This window comes from Lissotriton helveticus, chromosome 10 (genome assembly GCF_964261635.1).
Source record: "Lissotriton helveticus chromosome 10, aLisHel1.1, whole genome shotgun sequence".
Lineage (NCBI taxonomy): Eukaryota > Metazoa > Chordata > Amphibia > Caudata > Salamandridae > Lissotriton > Lissotriton helveticus.
Genome location: NC_136071.1, coordinates 747,797,365 through 747,820,374, shown reverse-complemented (window position 1 = coordinate 747,820,374; position 23,010 = coordinate 747,797,365). Strand labels below are relative to the sequence as shown.

General features: G+C 39.9%; 1 protein-coding gene across 3 annotated transcripts in view; it reads right to left on the bottom strand.

Annotated features, from left to right (window-relative positions):
• The window catches only part of PFKP (phosphofructokinase, platelet), a 383,854-nt gene that overhangs the window by 48,369 nt on the left and 312,475 nt on the right, over nt 1-23,010 (bottom strand). For all 3 annotated transcript variants that reach the window (XM_078663306.1, XM_078663305.1, XM_078663307.1), the window contains exon 15: nt 929-1,016. In XM_078663306.1, the coding sequence (XP_078519432.1) occupies nt 929-1,016 (88 nt within the window). The remainder of the gene's footprint in view (nt 1-928; nt 1,017-23,010) is intronic.

Sequence of the window (23,010 nt, the reverse complement as noted above, 5' to 3'; positions counted from 1 at the left end):
ACCTGCACTTTGAAGGGGGATTAGATATCCACTTGCAGCCAGGTGCAGTCAGGGATGTCTGGGGTCTATTGGACCCTCTTTCTCTACTCCAGAGGGCTGCAGTCAGGGGGGGCACCCTGACAGTGCACCACCTTTTAGGTGTCGCACTGTCAGTGTGCCTCCTGAGAGGTTCTTTGCCTCTGCACCCACATCAGTAAAATTGCTCGGGCACAGAGGAAAATAAATTCCCTAATTTGCATGGGGCATGCCCCCAAGCGAAGGAGGGAAAGCCTTCTGAAGATAGAGCTGGCGCTTTATGTGCATCAGCCTTATTGGTATTACAGAAGGCACCGCACAAGTGTCTGTGGCCCTTTCTGTAATACCAAAGTACCCGGGGGTCATGCAAAGCAGGCACAAACTCCTATTGCGCCCCGGGGGCACTTGTATAATACGGCTCCAGGTGTTTATATTTGTTTCCCTGAATTGGCAAGAATAAAATGCTTAGATTTTAAAATGACAAAGTTTCACAGTTCTAAATGTCATCTTCGGTTGAAATGTAACTTTTTGGGCGGTTTCTGGGTGCCTCAAGATTATATATTTTATTATCATTGCATTTGAGGTGAAGCTGGTATAATCAGAACCGGCAGTGGCTGAACTTCAAATAATGCATTCAACATGTTTGTCCCTAGGAAAGTATTGCAATTTATAATCTCATGAGAAGACTTCACCACATCTTGAACTGACGTTGCCAGTCCTTTGCTAAATGAGAGATTACAAGCACATGAATTATATCTCAGTACCATTCCTACATGTTATAAGTCGTATTGAATATTGAGACTAAAGAAGAAATAAGACAGTGTCATATCAAATTTGCAAAGCTGAAAGAGTGCAACATCACCTAATTTAAACATTTTACAATCAAAATAAATCACATAAAAAAAGATTGTACCTCAAATCCACCAATAACCAAAAGAGCGTGAATATTATGAGCTCGAATTTGATCAGCAATTTTTTCAAAATGTTTTGCTGGCAAAGTCCTGTCAAAATACATAAATTACATCTTCAGACTGTTGTTCAATCCACATTTGTGTTCGATAAGACATTCCAATTTTATAAACGTTTACATAGGAACTTTATGCATTACGTTTTATTTATGCCCTCCACTTTCACCTATGTATGTAGCTATTACCACAAATTTCAATTTAACTGGTTAGTCTTTAATCAAATTCAAATGTTTTCAATACCTTTGACCTTGTATGCACTGATTTGAATAAATCATTTATTAATTATTGAGCACCACTTCAAAGGACACATTACCTATTTCATATTCATCATAATGGCTGACACAATCTTTCTTACCTGCCGTTGAAACACTCTTGTGTACAAATGTTTATAAGCACTATTTCATGGGAATATTTTGGATGTGCTAATTGCCCCAATTTATCTTTTCATCCTTTAAAGTCAAATCCCACCTAGTATATTCATCTTCTTTCAACCTTTTCTACTATTCCTTAAACATTTGCTTGAGTCAAAGGACTCAAACTCTTTTTGTGGTCCAGGTCAGGTTCATTAAGTTCTTGCTGATCTTCTTTCGTCTGCACTTCAACCACACAGCTTCGTGCCTACTTTTTTTTAACAATCTGAACAAATACTTTGGAACACTAGTTTCAATCAGATGCTCACACTATTGCTGACTAATTTGCACCCATTAAACCCACCATAGTACATTTAAGACCGTCTACCTATGCATTGCACTGTACGTTGATGCAAATGTGGTGTATAAACTTGATTGTGCTACTCGGCTATGTGATGAATCCTTGGTCTCCTCTATTACATTAAAAAAAATATTTTCCTTTTTTATTTCTGATGTCCTTCCCCGTTTAATCCAGTTGTTTTAAGGTCATTATTGGATTATTGTTGGTGCCGATGATGGATTTTTCTGACCTGCGATTTTGGATCCAAGATGGTAACAGTCTAGTGTCTGGAGACGCACGCAAGACGTATACGTACGTTTTCTTGCGTGAAGTCGTTGATGGAATTCACTGACCCTGAGCTGTGGTCTCATAAGTTAACAGTCTAGTGCTTGTGGTCACACATATGATGTGTATCAACGTTTCTCCGTGAGAAAGTGGTATCACTTCCGGGTTGTGTTGACCATGTGACCCTGAAAGGGGTCGTGTTTGTGTTTTGTTTTTTTAAAATATCTTTATTTGCATTTTTTCTATTATTTCAAAACAGGTACAGAATATACTTCTATACAATTTAAAGCAAAGTCACGTTAACATATTAGTTCAAAGGCATTGGCATGTGCAACATTGATACATTAACCAGTATTACATATTTCTCAAATACCCAGTGTCTCAAACCCATCCCTCCCTCCCACCCATCCCCATCTGCACCGGTCTATCATGTGGCTGGGGTGATTATCTGTGAGTCCATAGTAATTTATCCATGGACTCCATATTTTAAAAAACTTTTTTGGACATCCGCATGCTATATGAGTGTTTTTTCCCCCGTCATATACAGGCACATTGCCCCCTTCTATTTGTCTACAGTGGGCCTCTATGCTGTCCCCCATTTGCTTGGCAAATCTCGCTTGGCAACCACTAAACCCAGGTTGATTAGTTTTAATTTTGTCCGAGAGAGATCGGCTTCTGTATGAATGCCCAGCAGGACAAATTTGGGATCCATACGTATTTTGTCCACCGTTCCGTCTAGGGCGCACCGCTCCTGATGTCAGCGCGCACCACCTCGCGTGGAGCGCGCACACAGGCAGGATGTCACGCGAGAGTCGCAACGTCGGGCGCTTTAAAGATGCGAGCGGCGGTTCGAACATGAGGCACTTTTGGATGCGGTGGCGGTGGAGAGGTCGTGAGGAGTGCAGGTAAGGAGGAGGGGGGCCTGGTGGAGCTTGTGGCTATGTGGGAGCGCAGGGCAGACTGTGGCCTTTTGTTTAAGTATTGCTGTTAATCAGAGCCCCTTCACGGGCTCTGATTAACAGCAATACTTAAACAAAAGGCCACAGTCTGCCCCGCGCTTTACTAACAAAATCGTAGTCAGTTTCCAAACACAGCGCGTACTTTAGCACGCGCTGTGTTTGGAAACTGTCTACGCTTTTGTCAGTAAAGCGCGGGGCAGACTGTGGCCTTTTGTTTAGGTACTGCTGTTAATCAGAGCCCATGAAGGGGCTCTGATTAACAGCAATACTTAAACAAATGGTCACAGTCTGCCCCGCACTTTACTAACAAAAGCGTAGTCAGTTTCCAAACACAGCGCATACTTTAGCACGCGCTGTGTTTGGAAAATGTCTAAACCAGCGTTTCCCAAACTTTCCTCACAGCACACAAGAGCTGTGACACAGAAGGCAGAAGGGCACAAAAAAACGAGTGGAACGGAGGGCAGAAGGGCACAAAAAACGAGGGGAAAACGAGTGGAACAGAGGGCAGAAAGACACAAAAAACGAGTGGAACAGAGGGGAGAAGGGCACAAAAAAAAGAGTGGAACAGAGGGCAGAACGGCCCAAAAAATGATTGGAACAGAGGGCAGAAGGGCCCAAAAAACGAGGGGAAAACGAGTTGAACAGAGGGCAGAAAGGCACAAAAAACCAGTGGAACAGAGGGCAGAAAGGCAAAAAAATGAGGGAAAAATGAGTGGAACATAGGGCAGAAAGGCACAAAAAATGAGGAAAAAACGAGTGGAACAGAGGGCAGAAAGGCACAAAAACCGAGTGGAACAGAGGCAGAAGGGCACAAAAACGAGGGGAAAATGAAGTGGAACAGAGGGCAGACGGACACAAAAAATGATGGGGAAATGAGTGGAACAGGGGTCAGAAAGGCACAAAAAACGAGTGGAACAGAGGGCAGAAGGGCACAAAAAATGAGGGAAAAATGAGTGGAACATAGGGCAGAAAGGCACAAAAAATGAGGGAAAAACGAGTGGAACAGAGGGCAGAAAGGCACAAAAAACGAGTGGAACGGAGAGCAGAAGGGCACAAAAACGAGGGGAAAATGAAGTGGAACAGAGGGCAGAACGACACAAAAAATGATGGGGAAACGAGTGGAACAGGGGTCAGAAAGGCACAAAAAACGAGTGGAACAGAGGGCAGAAGGGCACAAAAAACGAGGGGAAAACAAAGTGGAACAGAGGGCAGAAAGGCACAAAAACAGTCTGCCCCGCACTAACAAAAGTGTAGTCAGTTTCCAAACACAGCGCATACTTTAGCACGCGCTGTGTTTGGAAACTGTCTAAACCAGCGTTTCCCAAACTTTCCTCACAGCACACAAGAGCTGTGACACAGAAGGCAGAAGGGCACAAAAAACGAGTGGAACGGAGGGCAGAAGGGCACAAAAAACGAGGGGAAAACGAGTGGAACAGAGGGCAGAAAGGCACAAAAAACGAGTGGAACGGAGTGCAGTAGGGCACAAAAAACGAGTGGAACAGAGGGCAGAACGGCACAAAAAACGATTGGAACAAAGGGCAGAAGGGCACAAAAAACGAGGGAAAAAATGAGTGGAACATAGGGCAGAAAGGCACCAAAAATGAGGGAAAAACAAGTGGAACAGGGGGCAGAAAGGCACAAAAAACAAGTGGAACAGAGGGCAGAAGGGCACAAAAACGAGGGGAAAATGAAGTGGAACAGAGCGCAGAAGGACACAAAAAATGATGGAGAAACGAGTGGAACAGGGGTCAGAAAGGCACAAAAAACGAGTGGAACAGAGGGCAGAAGGGCACAAAAAACGAGGGGAAAACAAAGTGGAACAGAGGGCAGAAAGGCACAAAAAACAAGTGGAACATAGGGCAGAAGGGCACAAAAAACAAGGGAAAAACGAGTGGAACATACGGCAGAAGGGCACAAAAAACAAGGGAAAAATTAGTGGAACAGAGTGCAGAAAGGCACAAAAAACGATTGGAACAGAGGGCAGAAGGGCACAAAAAATGAGGGGAAAACGAAGTGGAACAGAGGGCAGAAAGGCACAAAAAACAAGTGGAACATAGGGCAGTAGGGCACAAAAAACAAGGGAAAAACAAGTGGAACAGAGGGCAGAAAGGCACAAAAAACGAGTGGAATAGAGGGCAGAAGGGCACAAAAAATGAGGGGAAAACGAAATGGAACAGAGGGCAGAAAGGCACAAAAAACAAGTGGAACATAGGGCAGTAGGGCACAAAAAACAAGGGAAAAACGAGTGGAACAGAGGGCAGAAAGGCACAAAAAATGAGTGGAACAGAGGGCAGAAAGGCACAAAAAAATGAGGGGAAAACGAGTGGAACAGAAGGCAAAAGGGGCACAAAAACAAGGGAGAAACGAGTGGCACAGAGGGCAGACGGGCACAAAAACGAATGGCACAGAGGCAAAATACAGAATACAGAAATATAGGGGCAGCTAAGAACAGAAGGCAGAATGGGCAGAGAGGCACGGGGGCAGCGAGGGGAACAGAAGGGAAAATCGGGCAGAGACACGAGGCAGCGAGGGGTATTTGGCGCCGCAGACACGCGCGGTTTAGTTCCTGGTACACATAGCCATGGTTGCAGCGGACAGAGATCCTCCACTGCCGCTCACAGAGGAAAAAAACTAGAGGGAACATTGATCTTGTCTCCTAATATTTCCTCTAGTTCTGTAAATATTGCTCCCCAGTAGTACTGTATTTTCTGGCACTCCCATGTCATATGAAAATATGTGCCAAATTTATTGCTGCATCTAAGGCAGCTAGGTGTATCGGCCCTCTCCATTTTGTGTAGAAGGGATCTGTCATAGTAGGTCCTATGTAAATACTTAAATTGGATGAGTCGTGACTTAATGGCCACCTCTCGCGGGTGCATCAATGCAACCTCCCAATCTAGGTAATCTAAGACTCCCAAGTCTAGTTCCCACTTTGTCCTCAGTTTCAGGAAGGAGTCTGGCTTGTTATTTATTTAGGGCTGATATGTCCAGGAGACTGCTTTCTCGTTCATTTCTCCCATGAGGAGTCTTCCCTCTAACAGGGCACATTCAGGAAGTTCCTCCATGTCGATTCGCTGTGCCCCCCCCATGCGTGAGCCAGCTGCATATATTTGTGGTATTGCTTCTGATGTAAGTCATACTCTTTTTGGAGGAAGGAAATGGTGGCAAGTTCCTTGCAGTCTATATATTCTAATTCTTTAAGTCTCCCTCCCACCCAGAGTGAGGTTTCTCTTGTGACTCGGTTGTTCCACTTCATTTGCCTTTCTGATTTTTTCCAGCATTTATCACCACCAGTGTGGCTGCTAGTGTTCGTGTTTTTGGGAACGTATTTTGAGAGTCAAAATTAGCAAGTCCAGTCCCAACCCACAAATAACAGGAAGACTGTTTCGATCTTTTTTGCGCTGGACCTGAGTGAGTTAATATTATTAGTTTTGCTCCACAGACGACAATGAGAGGAAATTAAATATTTTCCATCGTGGTCGTCTGTCAAATCTTTCCCAACCCAGACCCACCGCTCTTACCTGCACATTCTGTGGCTGTACTTGACTCACCATCTCGCGCTTTTTTGAATTGCTGGAAGAATGTGGAGCTAATAGCTTTAGCTCTTATGAAAGGTTTGTTAATTTTGGAATTTGAGTATTGAACATTTGGGAATGCATTTTCCCTATACTTATTCCTACATATTAAGGGGCTTTTTGACTTATATTTGTGTGTTCATTTAGGACTATTTCTATTCTAAATTTCCTGTCCTTCCACTACCACTCTGCTCCCTTTCTTAGATGTGATTACCTGTGACCATTCATTGAAGATCTTTGCCCTTCCAGAGTGTCTAACACATTTTGGTAAGGGAATTATTAGGAATAAAACAAAGTCTCTTACTAATCTATGGGGTTTTCTCTTACACACTTTTGTGATGGCTTTGAGGTGAAGGACTATTAGGGCATGCCCATGCATTAAATACTTGTTTTGCATCTTCATATTCTCAACATCACCCTTATACTTTGGAGATTCACTCTCATTGTTTAGAATTCACTAATATGGGCAATTGGTTTTGGATACTCACGAAATCCTTTGTGACTGTCCCTTTGTTATTATATACCTTTTGGAACTCTATTTTTTTGCCACATTCTTCCCTCCACGCTTTTTTTTTCTTTTCCTCTTTTTCTTCCTTTTTCACTTTTTATTTTGTCTTATAAGGTCCATAACCTCTAGGGGCTTATGTCATTGTTTTTCACTGTGTGTCTTGTTCAGATCAGAACACATGGTTGTACTTGTGTATGTATTATTTTTTAGTGTGGTAATATAATGTTATAAAACACATTTATTTTGCGTATATTTAGTAATTCAATAAATTGTTAACTCCTCTTAAGATTCAGGAGACACCTGTATGTGAGGAGTTGTGAATGAGAATTTTTAATGTCTTTTGTAAATATTTGCTAGTTGTATTCGGTTATGCATGTTACATTTGTATTTAGTGTTATTATCATATGGAATTGTATATGTTTTGGTATATTTATGTAGTTTTATCACTTGCAGCCCTGACTAAGCCTTTTTTTAAGGTAAAACTCTTAGGCTGCACATATGTGGGAGAAAATAAGAAGAAAGGATTATGAATTAAAGAAAAGAAACTGATCCATCAATCAAGACTTGCGACTGTCTATTTACTTACCTGTTAATCCTTTGAGCCTTGGTATTTAACTATGGTTGCCTTTCATTCTGTCTTTAACAAACGAAAATATGATCTTAATGTGAAGTCTCCTTTATTATCCCTTAGTCATATATATATATATATATATAAGAGAAACATATGAATACGAATCAGTCAGTCCTAAATCTCAGACCGTGAAATGGTCGAAAGCTCTACTTTCTACTATTAAACACTTTTTAACTTCCCTACTCTAACCACCTCTTAATCGGCCATTGTAGGAAATTGCACTCTTACAATGACTTTGGGGCACAGATTTACAAACAATCCTTGCAACTCAGCACAGCAAATAAAGTTGCTGTGTTCTGTTTTCCTTTCGCCCTGCATATATGCACTTTAAGCTGCCATACGCAAATGCACATACCCTTGCACCAAAGTGCAAGAGTGTATGCGTTCTGTAAGGAATGGTGCTTGAATTGAAGGGGACCCTTTCAGTATAAAATATTTTGTAACACGTTTCCCCCTTTGTATATGTACAGCACAATACAGCAGGCTTGCAAAGTAGGAAAATCAAGGCAAAATAAAACATTTCTCCTCCTTACTCCTGCCTCTAGAAGGCATAAGATTTTGCAGCAAACCCCTGACTATGAATGTCTTCAGATAGGGATGTGCATCAAAACTCATGGTTGCATTGGGATGCCCATATACTACCCATGGAACGCCGCTTGATGTAAGGTAACGCAAAGCAGCGCATACCACAATTTTGAGTTCGTTTGGGAAATTATCCAATGCAAATTCGGATTTGCTTTGGATAGTATACTCGAGAATAAAACATTGCGTTATCTTTGTGTTACAAATGTAACAATTATCTGGATCCAAGAGCTAGTAAACCTGGGGCTTAATGTTTTATAGTTCAGAGCCGCGCCTTTCACTCTCCTTCAGGCCGGTTTTCTTTGTTTCAGGAATTACTTTTCATTTCTTCAGATTCCTACTCCCTATCCCTTCTTTCTTTTACAAAAGCAATTGTCAATGTTGAGAACCATATTAAAGCCCACTCATAATAAAATAATGTATCCAATGTTCTATGTTGTTTGCCTAACATATACTAATTTGTATTTCGGATGCGATGTGTTTTTCTTAAGTTATCAAGTTAGAACAAATTTTGTCTCTGTCCAAAAAACCACTAAGAGCAATTTCAATTGTGTCTTCATCCATGGTGTAGTGTGGTCTGAAGCCTGATTGATAGTGACTTAAGAAGTAGTTGTTGTCAGATGATTATTTTAGTTATATTTACAATGTAGGGTTAGCCGAATTTACAATCAGTCAATGAATCAGGGATTTGTGAAGCACGCTCCTCACCCGTGATGGCCTCAAGGTACTAGAGGGTAGGGTCGTGCATCTCTGAATCAGCCAAAGATCCAGGTCTTGAGGCTTTTCCTGAAGGTGTGCAGAGTGGAGGAATGGCTGATGTTGAGCAGGAGTTTGTTCTAGATCTTTGTTACGATGTAGGAGTAGGCACTTCCACCCGTTCTGGATCTGTGGATGCACGGGGTTTCAGCAAGGGCGAGGTCGGCGGACCGGAGGTATCTCTTGGGTGCGTGGAAGGAGACTCTTTCATTGAGGTATTGGGTTCGGTGTTGTGGAGAGATCTGTAGGCGTGAGTGAGTAGCTTGAAGGTAACTTTAATCTTGATGGGGAGCCAGTGGAGGTCTTGTAGGTGCTGGGTGATATGTTCATGTTATGGGATGCCTGGCAGGAGTGTTCTGGATGGTCTGGAGTTTCCAGAGCAGGGATTTGTTAATCCCGGCATAGAGGGCGTTTGTGTAGTCCAGTTTCCTGGTTATGAGTGCGTGGGTGACAGTCTTTCTGGATTCGGGGGTGATCCACTTGAAAGTCTGGCGGAGGATGATGAGGTTGTTGAAGCATGAGGATGAGATGGTGTTGATCTGTCGGGTCATAGTGAGGGAGGAGTTGAGTATGATGCAGAGGTTCTTGGCATGGTCCGTGGTAGTAGGGGGGCTGCTGAAGGCAGAGGTTACCAGGTGTTGTCCCATGCTGAGGGGGTGGGCCAGAGAATGAAGACTTCAGTCTGTCCGAGTTGAGCTTCAGACAGCTGCTTCTCATCCAAGATGCAATGTCTCACATTCTTTCATGGAAGTTGAGTCTGGTGGCATTGGGTTGCCTTGTGAGGGGGAGGGTGAGCTGGGTGAGGACTGCGTAGGATACTATGCTGAGTTCCTACTGTCTGACGATGGCGGCAAGGGGGGCCATGAAGATGTTAAAGAGCATGGGGCTGAACGGAGATCCTTTGGGTACGACGCAGTTGATCTCTGTGGCTTCTGAGATGTAGGGCAATGGGTGATGGGTTGAGAGATGATCCTGACATTTTAGTCCAGTTTTGACTTGTTTTGGCAGTGGATATTTGTTTTGAAGGCTGAGAGGGTGCCTTGCATGAAAGATATGTGCATTATGTTACGGGTTGAAGGAAACTAGAAAGATGCCCTGTTTTTAACCTGGCCCTCTCTGCAGGGTCCCCCCAGAAGTTTTGCCTTTACCGTCCTGTTTTTTACTGTACTCATTTTTTGGGGGATTTAAGACTCTGTGCACTTTACCACTGCTAACCAGTGCTGAAGTGATTGATCTCTCCTTAAAACATGTTAAGATGCCTGATATGCAATTGGCATATTTAATTTACTTGTAGGTCCCTACTAAAGTAGCACTACCTGTGCCCAGTGCCTGTAAATTAAATGCTACAAATGGGCCTGCAGCACTGATTGCACCACCACTTAAGTAGCACTTTAAACATGTCTCTAGCCTTCCATTGCAGCCTGTGTGTGTGTGTGTGTGTGTGTGTGCAGATTTAAACACCATTTCGACTTGCCAAAATAACCTTTTTTGCCAGACTCAGACCTTCCTTTTTAATACATATATATCATCCCTAGATAGACCCTGGACAGCCCAGAGGGCAGGGTGCAATGTATTTAAAAAGTAGGCCATACACTTTTAAGGTATACATGTACTAGTAGTGAAAAATCCTAATTTGTTTTGACAACTACAAGGCCTACCTCTGCAGTAGGATAACATTGGAGTTTCCTTATCACATTTAATAAGCTATAATTTCCAAATGGAAACAGGTAACTAGTTCATGATTGATGTCTTTTTATTCGTAGTGAAATATCCTAATTTATGATGAAGTCTGATTTGAAATTACAATTTTGAAAATGCCTTTCTTAGAAAGTTGGCATTTTCCTGCTTTAGTCATTTGGTGCCTGCAGCATGTCTCTGGGTCACGACTATGTGTATTTGACAGTTGGTATTTGTGTATTACTCCTAGACAGCCGCACACAATAGGGAGCTTAGGTGTGCTTGGATGGGCCATACCTGCAGAATTAGAGGGAGCGGCTGGGCACAACCCCACTTACACTTAAAAGAGATGTGTCCTGCCTCCACACAAAGGAATGCATAGCCCCTGTAGTTAGTCTGGAGCCAGAGCCAGTAAGGCAGGGCACCTGTGCACTTCAAATGTATACCATTAGAAGCTTCTCCCCACTTCATAGTCACAACCTGGTATAAATATTTGAAGTCAGACACCAAATCGTTAAATACTTTTGGACCAGTGGACAGTGCCAGGAAGAAGGACTGCTGTACTGCTCAAAGGACTGCTATTCTAATGGTCTGCTGCCCTGCTGCCTTGCTGGACTGTGGCCCTGCTAAACTACTAGCCTGCTGCTCTGCTGCCTTCTTGTCTGGGAGAAGAGGTCTGGACCTGCAACTTCAACCTTGAACCCAGGACACCAGAGTGACTCAGAGTGCTAGTCTGCTGGCTCCGGATCCTAGCCTCAAGTACTTAAAAATCTCCCCAACACCCTGTATCGGCCCCTGGACCCAGCTGAAGTAAGTCCCTGACCCTCACGGTGTGGCCCTCTGGTCCTGGAACCTTGGTGTGACTCAGAGAGCTGTATTTAAGTTTTTGGCACTTCGCGACTGCGAACAGGCCTTTTTCACCAACACCTCGCCGCTCACACTGCATTTCATTATGAAGCTCCGGCAGCCATCTCTTTGCGCTACAGCATCGACTGCTAGACGGGACCACCAACGTGAAGCTCAAGCAATACCCGTCCGTGATGCCTGGCTTGCTCTTTTCACTACTTCAGCAACCTCTTGTAATCTCCCCCTTCTCCTTGTGGCACCCTCCACTGAAAATGGGATTCTTAGCACTGCTCTGAGAAGGTAAACCTCAGCTGAACTAATCTGGTGACTGTAGATGACCTGTGTTCCATTGGGATCAGCCTGAACTTGCGACTTTTAACCCAGTCCAACGCAACCAGATAGCCATAGTTAGTGCTTTGTAGCGCTATTTTCACCAAAACATTTTAAATTGCATATCTCCAGTTCTTCTGATTTTTTTGCCTTTTGGGCCTGTTTTTTGTGTTGAATAATACACTATTTCCCTAACTTTTTGTGTGATGTTTTCACCTTATTACTGTTTAAGGTTTTCCACAAATACTTTTCACATTGCCTCTGGGTTAGGCCCTACTGCTATGTGCCCAGCTACGTGAGGATTAAGCACAGGTTAATTTTGGGTTCCCTTGTGCCTCCTCCTGACAAACGATTGTGGTTCCTGCTTGACCGAAGGTCTCACCAAAAACAATGAACGGTCCATTGATTGTCTTGAGGTGATGAGTAATTTTCCAGAGTAGGATTTCACGCATGATTTGCTTTAGGCTGTAGACCATGGGAGGTCATCAAGTGAGAGAGTTTTGAAGGCACTTCAACAGGGGGCATTATGTAGAGGTAACAGCAAGACATATTCAAATTTAGTGGTGTTAACCATACTAAGTGGTGATGAAGCGAGATAGAAAACAAAATTTTGTTTAAACTCGTGAAGTTACACTTCCATAAAATAAATTAATAATATTAATGATTTGTGATGTGTTATGCTAACTCAACTTAGATTAAACTTTACTCATGGGGTTATTAACATATGTGCTCATAAACGTGCATTATTGTTGCATCTTTTGTTTGTGCAAAAATAATAAATTAATTTTGGCGTTTTCATTTTTGTCATTACTAACTGCTGCAAATTTTAAAGTGGCATGTGCTTGTTTTGCTTTCCTTGTCTTTGTGATGTTATTTCTACTATTATAGGTGCATATAAGATTTCATGGATTCTTGAAGACTGGTAGATATAAAATGCTGCTTTATTTGTTTGCTTCTTGCTAGGTAACACTAGACTAATAGGGTGGGTTAATCTATTAGTAAATAAAGGGTGGAAACAGAATAAAATAATATTTCTTTCATTAATACTTTTCTTGTGTTTGTTTTATATTAGAAAAATAAGTTGCCTGCTTTTGGGCCTAGTTTGCTCGAGTTTGCAAAAAGATGAATTCAATTTCTGCCTGAAGCACGATGTCCACCCTAAAGTTTTCCATGAAAGTTACATTCACTTAACAATGAAGAAGCGCTGTCATTATTTTTGTCGGATGTGGCCAAGGTCAGAAACCGGCAGAAAGAAAGTTTGATAACTTGGCATCCGAGGAAGTGAAACCAGTGAGAACTCTTGTTCAAATTTGTTGCAAACTAAGGAAGCTTTGGAACACGTACAAAAAAGACAATGGTCTCAAAGAATATGACAGAATGGAAGTTTTGAAATATGGGGTGACATGTCACTTGTCACTTTCGGACCAATGGGACATCGACTTTGGCAGAAAATGTTCCTTTACTTAGATTAGCTAACGTAGAAAGGTATAAAAAACTTGTGCCCTATGGTTAGGGCTGGCTGCTGCTTTTCAACTTTCAGATGAGGGTGTCGTGCTGACGGACTTTGCTTGGAGCACGTAAGATCCCTATAGGACTATACTTCATTTCCATTTATTAAGCTTAGTTAGGGGCTTAGGATTTTAGAAATGCTATATTTATAATTTCTTGCTTAAAACTGTCATTTTCTAAAATGTTTTCAAATATGCTCACTATGATTCTAATAAAATTACATTCATAAAATTATATTCACAACAATCTAAAATTAGTTAATAAAATCTTACTTTTGGAAACAAGCTGGTCTTGATTATTCATAAGTGTGGGTTACTATTAGCTAGATGCCATCGCCATGGTGGTCATTTAAATAGTTAGGATTTGTTCAAATGATGTTATCTTTACCGCGGTTGTATATAAAATTGTAAATAAGTTGTATATAAGTTTAAATTTGGCCACCTGATTCAGTAGGTCAAAATATGTCATATTTGATTAATGGGTCCATGAGTTTGAGTAGTGTTTAATGTAATAGGTTATAGAGTTAGGTAGCGTTGCTTATGACATATTTCCTATAGGCTGCTGGATCAATTCTTCTGGTAGCAGAGATTGATGGTTGCTAAAGGTAATCAGTTTGTTATGGTATAGATATAGGATCGATGTTTAACACATGTTAAGTTTGTTTTTGTGCTATATGTGAGTAGTACCGGTACAGATTGTGTGATGAGAAGGTAGTCACACAGGGCATTTGATCTGTTTCAGAATAGTGATATCACCGTGTATCACAGGTGTTGTGGCCGTGCAACACACGTTAGGGCTAGGTGTAAAAGTTGTATAGTGAGGATTATCTAAGAAATTTGAACAGCATGAGTATAGGGATTGAGAGCCTGTTATAAAACTCACTGTGATAAAAGTATTAGTATATATTCGAGCTTGAATGAAGAGTAGGATAACGTCGGTGCATGATTATCTATAAACAGGTGAGAGTCCTGTAGGGGTACATGTTTTATATCTATAAACAGGTGAAAGTCCTGTACGGATAACGTCGATATTCTACTAACGGTGCATGATTTCTATAAACAGGTGAGAGTCCTGTACGGATTTCACGTGTGTTTGAATTTAGGGACTTTTTCCGTGTGTAAGTGCGAGGTTGTTTTGTAAATTATGTTCAAGTGGAACTTTCGAACAGTCACTTAGTTGTGCGTTCTGAGGAAAATGAGTTCATAATTACTTGTTTGAAGGGTAGAGTAAAAAGATTACTGTACTGGCAATTGTATATTCTATGGGAATAGCGCCTTCTATTCCGAGAAAGAGAATACTTGAGTGATTGAAATTCTAGCACTTTTTAGAGAAACAGACAGATGAGTCTTTCTTGTCGTTGTTAAAAATTAATTTCACTAAAAGAGCGTTTTTAAAATGGCGCTGTGAAAAGATTTTGTGAAGGAGGGGTGAGCGCTGAGGGAGAGAAGTGAGAAACCGCAGCTACTGTGTACGTCACAGAGCCACGCTGTGATTGGGTGATATACGTCACTAGCTGTGTTCTGATTGGTTCTCGAGTTTCTGACAAACTGTAAACTAATTGGCTTTTCAGAAAAGCTTCACATCTATTGGTTGAGCAAAATAGTGACGTGGCTCAACTCTCATTGGCTTGTTAGTGTGTTTCGCGCACGGATTGGTTGGCTGTGTGGAACATCCCGGAAATATTTTACGAACAAATTTATTAATTGAATTTAACTTTCAAAAATGAGTTATCATTTTAAACATGTTGAGAAAAAGCCAACATTATTTCAGAAGCTTAAAAATTTTATTTCGCCTGACAAGAAAATCGAAACGCGAGGTGGTAAATTACTTCATAAGTATAAAACACCTGCAGCATATATGGAAGGTGAATATGGTTATCATACTGTTTTGTGGTTTGATATTTGGAAACACTACACTAAGGATGATGGTGTTTGGCTTGGCCTGATGATGGTTCGTTTAATGTAAAGGTTTTGAGAAATTTGAGAGAGAGAATGAATGCTCTTATTCCTAAACCGAGACTTACTCAATTTGAAGCTTTAGTCGAATGGGAGGATGAGATGTTTCAGTTACAAAGAGAAGCAAGTGGAATTAAAAGACCTCCTAAAATTCCAAGTTATAGAAGGGAAACACATGAAGACAGGATGAGAATGTGGAGACAAGGAAGTATGAGTGAGGGACTTTATTTAATTAGAGAGATAGTTTTAGGTTCTCCTGGTGAAAAAAGAACTGAAAAGAAAAATAATGCTCCTGTTGAGAGTGAAACTGAAGATACAGTTTTAGAAGAAATTTATACTTCCAATAAAAGGAAGGAGCCTTTGAGACCTCCTAAGTCATGGTCTACTCCGATGGTTTCTACAGAAATCACACCGAGTGCACCTCCAGTTAATGATTCTTCTAAGATTTATCCAAATAATTCTGAATCTTTTGAAACTCCAAGGAAATTTGAGACTGAAACAAATGCAGATGTCTGTATTGAAGGTAGACATTTTTCATTAATTCCAAGAGAAAGGGAAGCTCCAAAAAATTATGTGAGAGAAGTCAGAAATGTGGAAGCTGGGAATTCTTCTGAGTATTTACGATCAAAAGAAGAATTAATTCGACAAATAACAAAAGGCATGGAAGCTGTGACAGGTCCAGTAACGATTGGTCCTGTTCAGCCTGTCTTTGAGCAAAGAGAAATTAATAAACCAGGTTTGACTATCCCTTTAAATGCAGAAATTCAAAAGGTTGCTGAAAATTGTTATTCAGACATTTCAAAAATTAATTCTTCAAAATCAAGAATGCCTAATTTAACTTTTAATGAGGATTCAATTCCGAAATCACCGATGGGTGCAGAATCTGATGCTGAGTATTCTGAAGTCAGAATGACAAAACCTAAACTTGATGTTGCAAAATTAAAAGCAAATTTGGAAGAATTAATAATTGGTACAATTGGTCCTGACAGTTTAAAATTTTATCGAGATGATGAACTTCTATTCATTTGTAAAAGTATTCAGTGGAAAACGAAAAACAAATATGATCAGTTGGATGAACTGGCAGCAGAACTTGAAATTGATTTGAGCAGGCAAAAGAATTTTGCAAAACATTACAGATTAGATTTTTCAGAGAATGACATTGAGAATTTGAACTCAATGGGAAGAATAATGCACATAAAAGATTTGATTGTTTATATCAAAAAACTGGGAGAGTTGAGTAAGTGGAGAGTTAAATGGACAAGAAAGAAGGAAGATGAGAAATTAGAAAAATTGTCAAAACAATTTCCAATGAGAGAAATTGCTGGTGGAGGGTATGTTCATGTCCCTTGGTCAAGACAGGACATACTACTTTTTACAAATGATTTTCCAAGGCTGAGAGAGAAACCTGTTGAGTGGTATAGACAGGTAGACAGGTTCATCAAAGTCTCAAAGGTTCTGTGGATTGATCTGGATGGATTTTTTGACATAGTTGTCCCATCGGATCTTTGGACAGAATGCAAAATATCCATTAGTTGGCCAAAAGTAGAACCTGAACGAATAAAAGAAACAGGTGCTCCTAATCCGATTGTAATGGATTTTTATGAAAAAGTGATTTATTGGTTAAAAGAAAAAATTCCGCCAAAAGAGGTTGATTGGGTTAAGATAGAAAGAACAAATCAAGAACCAAAGGAATCAGTTCATTCATTTTATGAAAGGTTACTGTTGATTTTTAAACAATACAGTGGCTATGAAAAACTAGATGAAAAAGATATGAGTCATTTCGTCTACAGATTTGTTTATGGTTTGAAACCAGAAATTGCTGATATGATTAGGAACAGTATTGTCGGATGGCAAGCACTTTCTGTTGATGACATTTTAAGAAAAGCAAAATACTGTAGTGATGAATTAGAAGTGAGACAAAAAAAGCTCAAGGAAAAGGCAATGTGGGCTCAAGTGAAAGTGGCTGAACAACAAATTGCTAATCTTGGAAATAAAAACACAAATTTTGTTCAGACTACAAATTCAAATCTTGGGCAAGGAAAATTTAAGAGTAATAATATTATCAGAAAATTTAATCCTAAGATCGAAGAAATGAAACAAAAATTGCCTTGTTTTAATTGTGGCGAGATTGGACATTGGAGAGACGAATGTAAGAAGCCTCCAAGAAATTTAAAAAATCCATTGTTAAATCCACAGATGCAGAATGATGTTGATCTGCAGCGACAGCTACAGTTACAACAGAGCATTAATGAGTTAAATCTTCAGCGACAGCTGCAGCATCAGGTGAATCACCAGCAGAATCAATTGCCACAGCCTCCTTTTCCTAATTCTGGGGGAATACAAAAATATAATTCTGGTGTGGGATTTCAAGGAGATGAACAGGTAATAAAATCCCAAAGGCAAACTGTGCAAAATGCTTCACAACAGTTTTTGTTAACAGAAGGACAGGGAAGTGACTCTGATGATTATTTCTGACGGTGCCCGAGAGAGGGGGATGAGTGTGTTATTGGAGCCACTCTTGAGGTTGACCAGTCTGGTCCTTTTGTAAACGGGAAAGTTAATGATGTAGACATCACTTTTCTAGTGGACACTGGTGCTACCCGTTCTACTGTTAGATCAGTAGAAATTGAAAACCTACCTCTCTCTGGGGAAACCATCCAAGTTGTCGGAGTAAGTAATAAACAGATCAGAACTGATTTAACTGACCCAGTTCCGGTCGAAATTGGAAATTTTAAAGACAAACACAGGTTTGTGGTTTGTAATAGTAGTCCAGTAAATCTATTGGGCAGAGATATATTGTGCAAAATGAATTGCAGAATATATTGTTCTCCTGATGGGGTTGAATTGCAAACGATAGAAGAAGATGGCTTGTACAGAATGACAATGATGTTGATGGAATCAGAGGAATCAAAATTATTTCCCACATTTGAAAAAGAAATTCTGCCAGAGGAGCTCAAAAATACAGTAAAATCTGAAATTTGGGATTTGACTGGAAATGAGATGGGTCTGATGAAACATGTCGATCCAGTCAAAATTACATTGAAGCAGGGAATAGAATTTCCTAATATTCCTCAGTATAAAATGAAAGCTGAGACAATTGAGGAAGTTATACCTGTGATTGAAAAATTCATTAAACAAGGTGTTTTAAAGGAAATTGGGAGTAGCCCTTGTAATTCACCGATTATGGGAATTAAGAAATCGAATGGAACGTACAGAATAGTTCAAGATTTGAGAAAAATTTATCAAATTGTAGTTCCATGTTGTCCTGTAGTTCCAAACCCAGCAGTTATTTTATATCAGAGTCCACATGATGCTGAATGGTATACTGTCATTGATCTTTGCAATGCCTTCTTTACAGTTCCTTTACATCCAGAGAGTCAGGAAATTTTCGCTTTCAGATTCCAGAGTAGGACCCTCGCATGGTGTAGAATTCCTCAGGGGTATACAGAGAGTCCTTCAATCTTTAATGAGCTGTTAAAAAGATCTTTGGAAAATTTAGATTTACCTGGCAGGTCAACGTTGGTGCAGTATATCGACGATTTGTTGATTGCTGCTAAAACAAGAGAAAATTGTGTGTCTGACACCATAATACTTTTGAACCATCTTGCAGATGAGGGACATAAAGTGTCTCCAGCAAAATTGCAGTTTTGTAAACAAGAAGTGAAATATCTTGGTCATAGAATTGCTAAAGGGAAAAGACAGGTGACAGTTGAAAGAATAAAAATGATTCAAGCAATGCAGCCACCGAGAACACAGAGACAGGTTAGGATGTTTCTGGGAATGGTTGGCTACTGTCGACAATGGATAAGTGGATTTTCAGTAATTGCAAAACCACTGCAGAAACTTACCAAGTCTGATGTAAAAGATCCAATTATTCTTAATGAAGCTGAGTTGGAGTGTTTTGAGAATTTGAAAAAGAGCTTATGTCAAGCTCCTGCTTTAGGCATGCCAAATTATGAGAAAGGCTTTGAACTGTATTGTAGTGAAAGAGAAGGATGTGCATTGTCTGTGTTAATTCAGAGACATGGGAATTTGAAGAAACCCATTGCATATTTCTCTGCAGTTCTTGATCCTGTAGCAAAAGCCTTACCAGGTTGTTTGAAAGCAGTTGCAGCTACTAGTGTTAGTCTTGAACAGAGTGAAGGAATCATAATGGGATTTCCTGTGAAAGTTTTTGTGCCTCATTCAGTTGAAATATTACTGACAAGATGTAAAACTCAACATTTAACAAGCAGCAGGTTGACAAAATATGAGAAAATCATTCTAGGAGCAGACAATGTTTCCATTTCAAGATGCTTGAATTTAAATCCATCTACTTTATTACCTGATTCAGAAATCGTTGATGAAAATGAAGTGGAACATGAGTGTTTGGATGTCATGGAATTTTGCACCAAACCAAGGCAAGATATTAAAGATGTACCTTTGCCTGAATCAGATGTCGTCTACTTTGTGGATGGCTCCTGTCTGAGGACAGAAGGAGGTGTTTTGTAAGCAGCGTACTCAGTTTGTACAGTTGCAGATGTTGAAGAAGCATCATGTCTTGAGGGAATTCGTTCAGCACAAGTGGCTGAATTGATTGCTTTGATTCGTGCTTGTGAATTATCAAAAGATAAAAGAGTTACCATCATTACTGATAGTCAATATGGGTACGGAGTTGTGCATGATTATGGACAGCTCTGGTCCCAGAGAGGCTATTTAACTTCAGCAGGATCACCAATTAAAAATGCAGTTTTTATTAAAAGATTGATTGATGGTATACAATTGCCTAAAGAGATTGCAATTGTAAAGTGCGCTGCACATACAAAAGGAGTGGATTATATTTCAAAAGGCAATGCCTATGCAGATGAGACTGCTAAATATTGTGCGAAAAATTGTCGCGCATACAATCGGGAAAAAAGTAAAGAATGTGATTCAAATTCATTGATGCTAACAACAACAGTAGAGACATGGCAGGAAATCAGAGACTTACAAAATGAAGCAGACGATGAGGAAAAAGATTTATGGTTGAGAGCAGAATATAGACCACGTGATGGGGATGGAGTGTGGACTTACAAAGATGGCAGAATAGTTTTACCAAATTGTTTGATTGCTGACATGGCTAGATTATATCATGGTCCAGCTCACCTTGGAAGAGATGCTATGATCAGACTTTTCCGTGAGACTTGGTTTAACACAAAATTCAGAACGACTGCAGAGTCTTTTTGTCAAAGGTGTTTGTCATGCCAACAAATGAACCCAAACAGAAAATCAGTTGTAGGAACAGGGGTAATTGGTCGAGAGGGTGGTCCTTTTACCAGGTTGCAGATGGATTTCATTGAGATGCCTCTACACAATTGTTTGAAATATGTTCTTGTGATTGTTTGTTTGTTTTCAAGATGGGTTGAAGCTTTTCCTACACGACATTGTGATTCAATTACGGTAGCAAAACTGCTGCTCAGAGAAATTATCCCAAGGTACGGTTTTCCAGTCACTATTGAGAGTGATGGAGGAAGCCATTTTGATAACAAACTTATGAAACTGATATGTGAGGCATTGAACATTGAGCAGAAGATACACTGTGCATACAGACCAGAGGCATCTGGGGTGGTGGAACAGATTAATGGAACAATAAAAAACAGAATTGGAAAAATGTGTCTAGAAACTGGTGTAAAGTGGACTGATGCTCTTCCACTTGTCTTAATGTCATTAAGAAGTACACCTGATAAAAAGACAGGTTTAAGCCCTCATGAAATTCTCATGGGAAGTGTCATGAGACAAGCTTTTGTACCTGTAGGCAAATTGTTAAGTATAAATGACAGTGCTATTTTGGATTACTGTAAGAGGTTATCTGATATAGTAACTTCTGTGTCTAATCAGGTGGGAACTGAAGCACAATCAAATGAAAAAGTTCAGACACATGATTTGAAACCTGGTGATTGGGTCAGAACAAAAGTACATCGAAGAAGAAATTGTCTGGTTCCTAGGTGGCAGAAGCCTAGACAAATTATTCTGGTCACTACAAATGCAGTAAAGTGCAGAGGATTAAAAAGGTGGATCCATCCTAGTCATACTATTCCAGTGCCTACTCCTGAAAATTCTGATGATGAGAGTGATACTACGGAAGATTCTGATTCTGAAGTAGAAAGTGAAATAAATCCAGATTCTGAAGATCGACAGGGAGGTCGACATCTGGAACATGTACCTGTGAATGAAAAATTGAAAAGAAAAGACTTGGAAATTATTGAAATAGATTCTGGAGAAGAAGAGAATCTATTAAAAGGGAAGACAACTGAGGATTCAGTTAAGAAGATAAATGGAGTAAATTCTGATGAAGACAGAGAAGCTGAACCAATTGAAATTTCTGACCAGGAGAGTATCAAAAAGCAGAAAACAAGCTCTGAAGTAAGGAACGGAACCAGAAACTGGGAAGTTGGAGGTAATTGAAGAAGAGGAGGAGGACGAATTACCTAGTATCAGTGATGGAAGACAAAGCATAGTTCCTGACAGAGTGAAACTGCCGAATAGAAAAATTCCTGAGTCAATTATTGAAGTTTCAGACTACGATTCTGGAGAAAGTGATGTTGATGGTGAAAGTAGAAGTGCAAAGAAGAGATCCTGGAAGTCAGAAGTAAATGTTTCTGAACCAAAAGGAAAATTCTTAAGAAAAACAGACTTTTGGCCAGGTGGAAGATTGAGAGTCAGATTAATCAAAAAACCGAGGGAGCAGGTGGAAGAAATAAGTAGTCAAAAAGATTCTGAAAAAGAAGTTGGAGTTGGAAGAAAAATTGAAGTAGTGACAAGAAAGACAAGGAGGATTATAAAGCCAAATCAGAAATATAAATCTCCTGAGTGGTCTTATCTAGTGATTCCTCCTGTTATTGATATTTACGATAGCAGTCAAGAAGAAGAAGAAATTGAAGAGATTAGTGACAATGATTGAAGTATAGAGATTTTTATTGGGATTTTGGGTTTTTAATTTTGGCAAAAGGCCGAAGAAATCTTGTTAGGTGACGTAAGGTCGAAGAAATTTTGTTTAGCTGAGAAAAATTGTTTGTGACATAAGGTCGAAGAAACACTGTTAGGGTTTGTATATAAAAAAAAAAAATCTTTTCAAAAGGGGGTTGTAAATAATTAATTAATTAATTAATTAAATCAATTTTAAAATAATTTTTGTTTTCTTAAAAGGCAAAGATAATAAAAGATGCCTTACGTCATGGAACAGAGTACTTCAAGGTGTTCCATTTTTAAAAGATGCTGTAAGATGACTCTGGTGTGTGTGCTCATTTTAATTCTGCTCTGGTTAATTTTAGCTGTTGTAATTCCTTTTGAAATTAACAAAGATTTTCACAAAGTAAACATGACAAGCAAAGCTTCAGTTAGTCAAAACAAACATAGTGAAATAGGCAAAGTTATTGATCATCGACCTGACATTCATCAGGACAAATCTATTAGTGATTTTTCAAGCAATACATTTACAAGGCTTTTGAGCAAATACGTCAAAGTAATGAATGCTAAAGACTGTTATGTTTGTGTTAAATTACCTGCTTCTGTTTCTGAGGGAGTGACATACAATATGCTTCCTCTTACTTATGGTGTAACATGCAGTGTGTTAGCTAGTCTGTTCTATCAAACTGGACGCTTAGAATATTATTATTCGAATTATGATGACATTTTTGCTAATTTAAAAATTGAGGCTACTTTGAATAAGCATAAAAAGGCTAAACAGATGAGGGAATTTTTCCTTG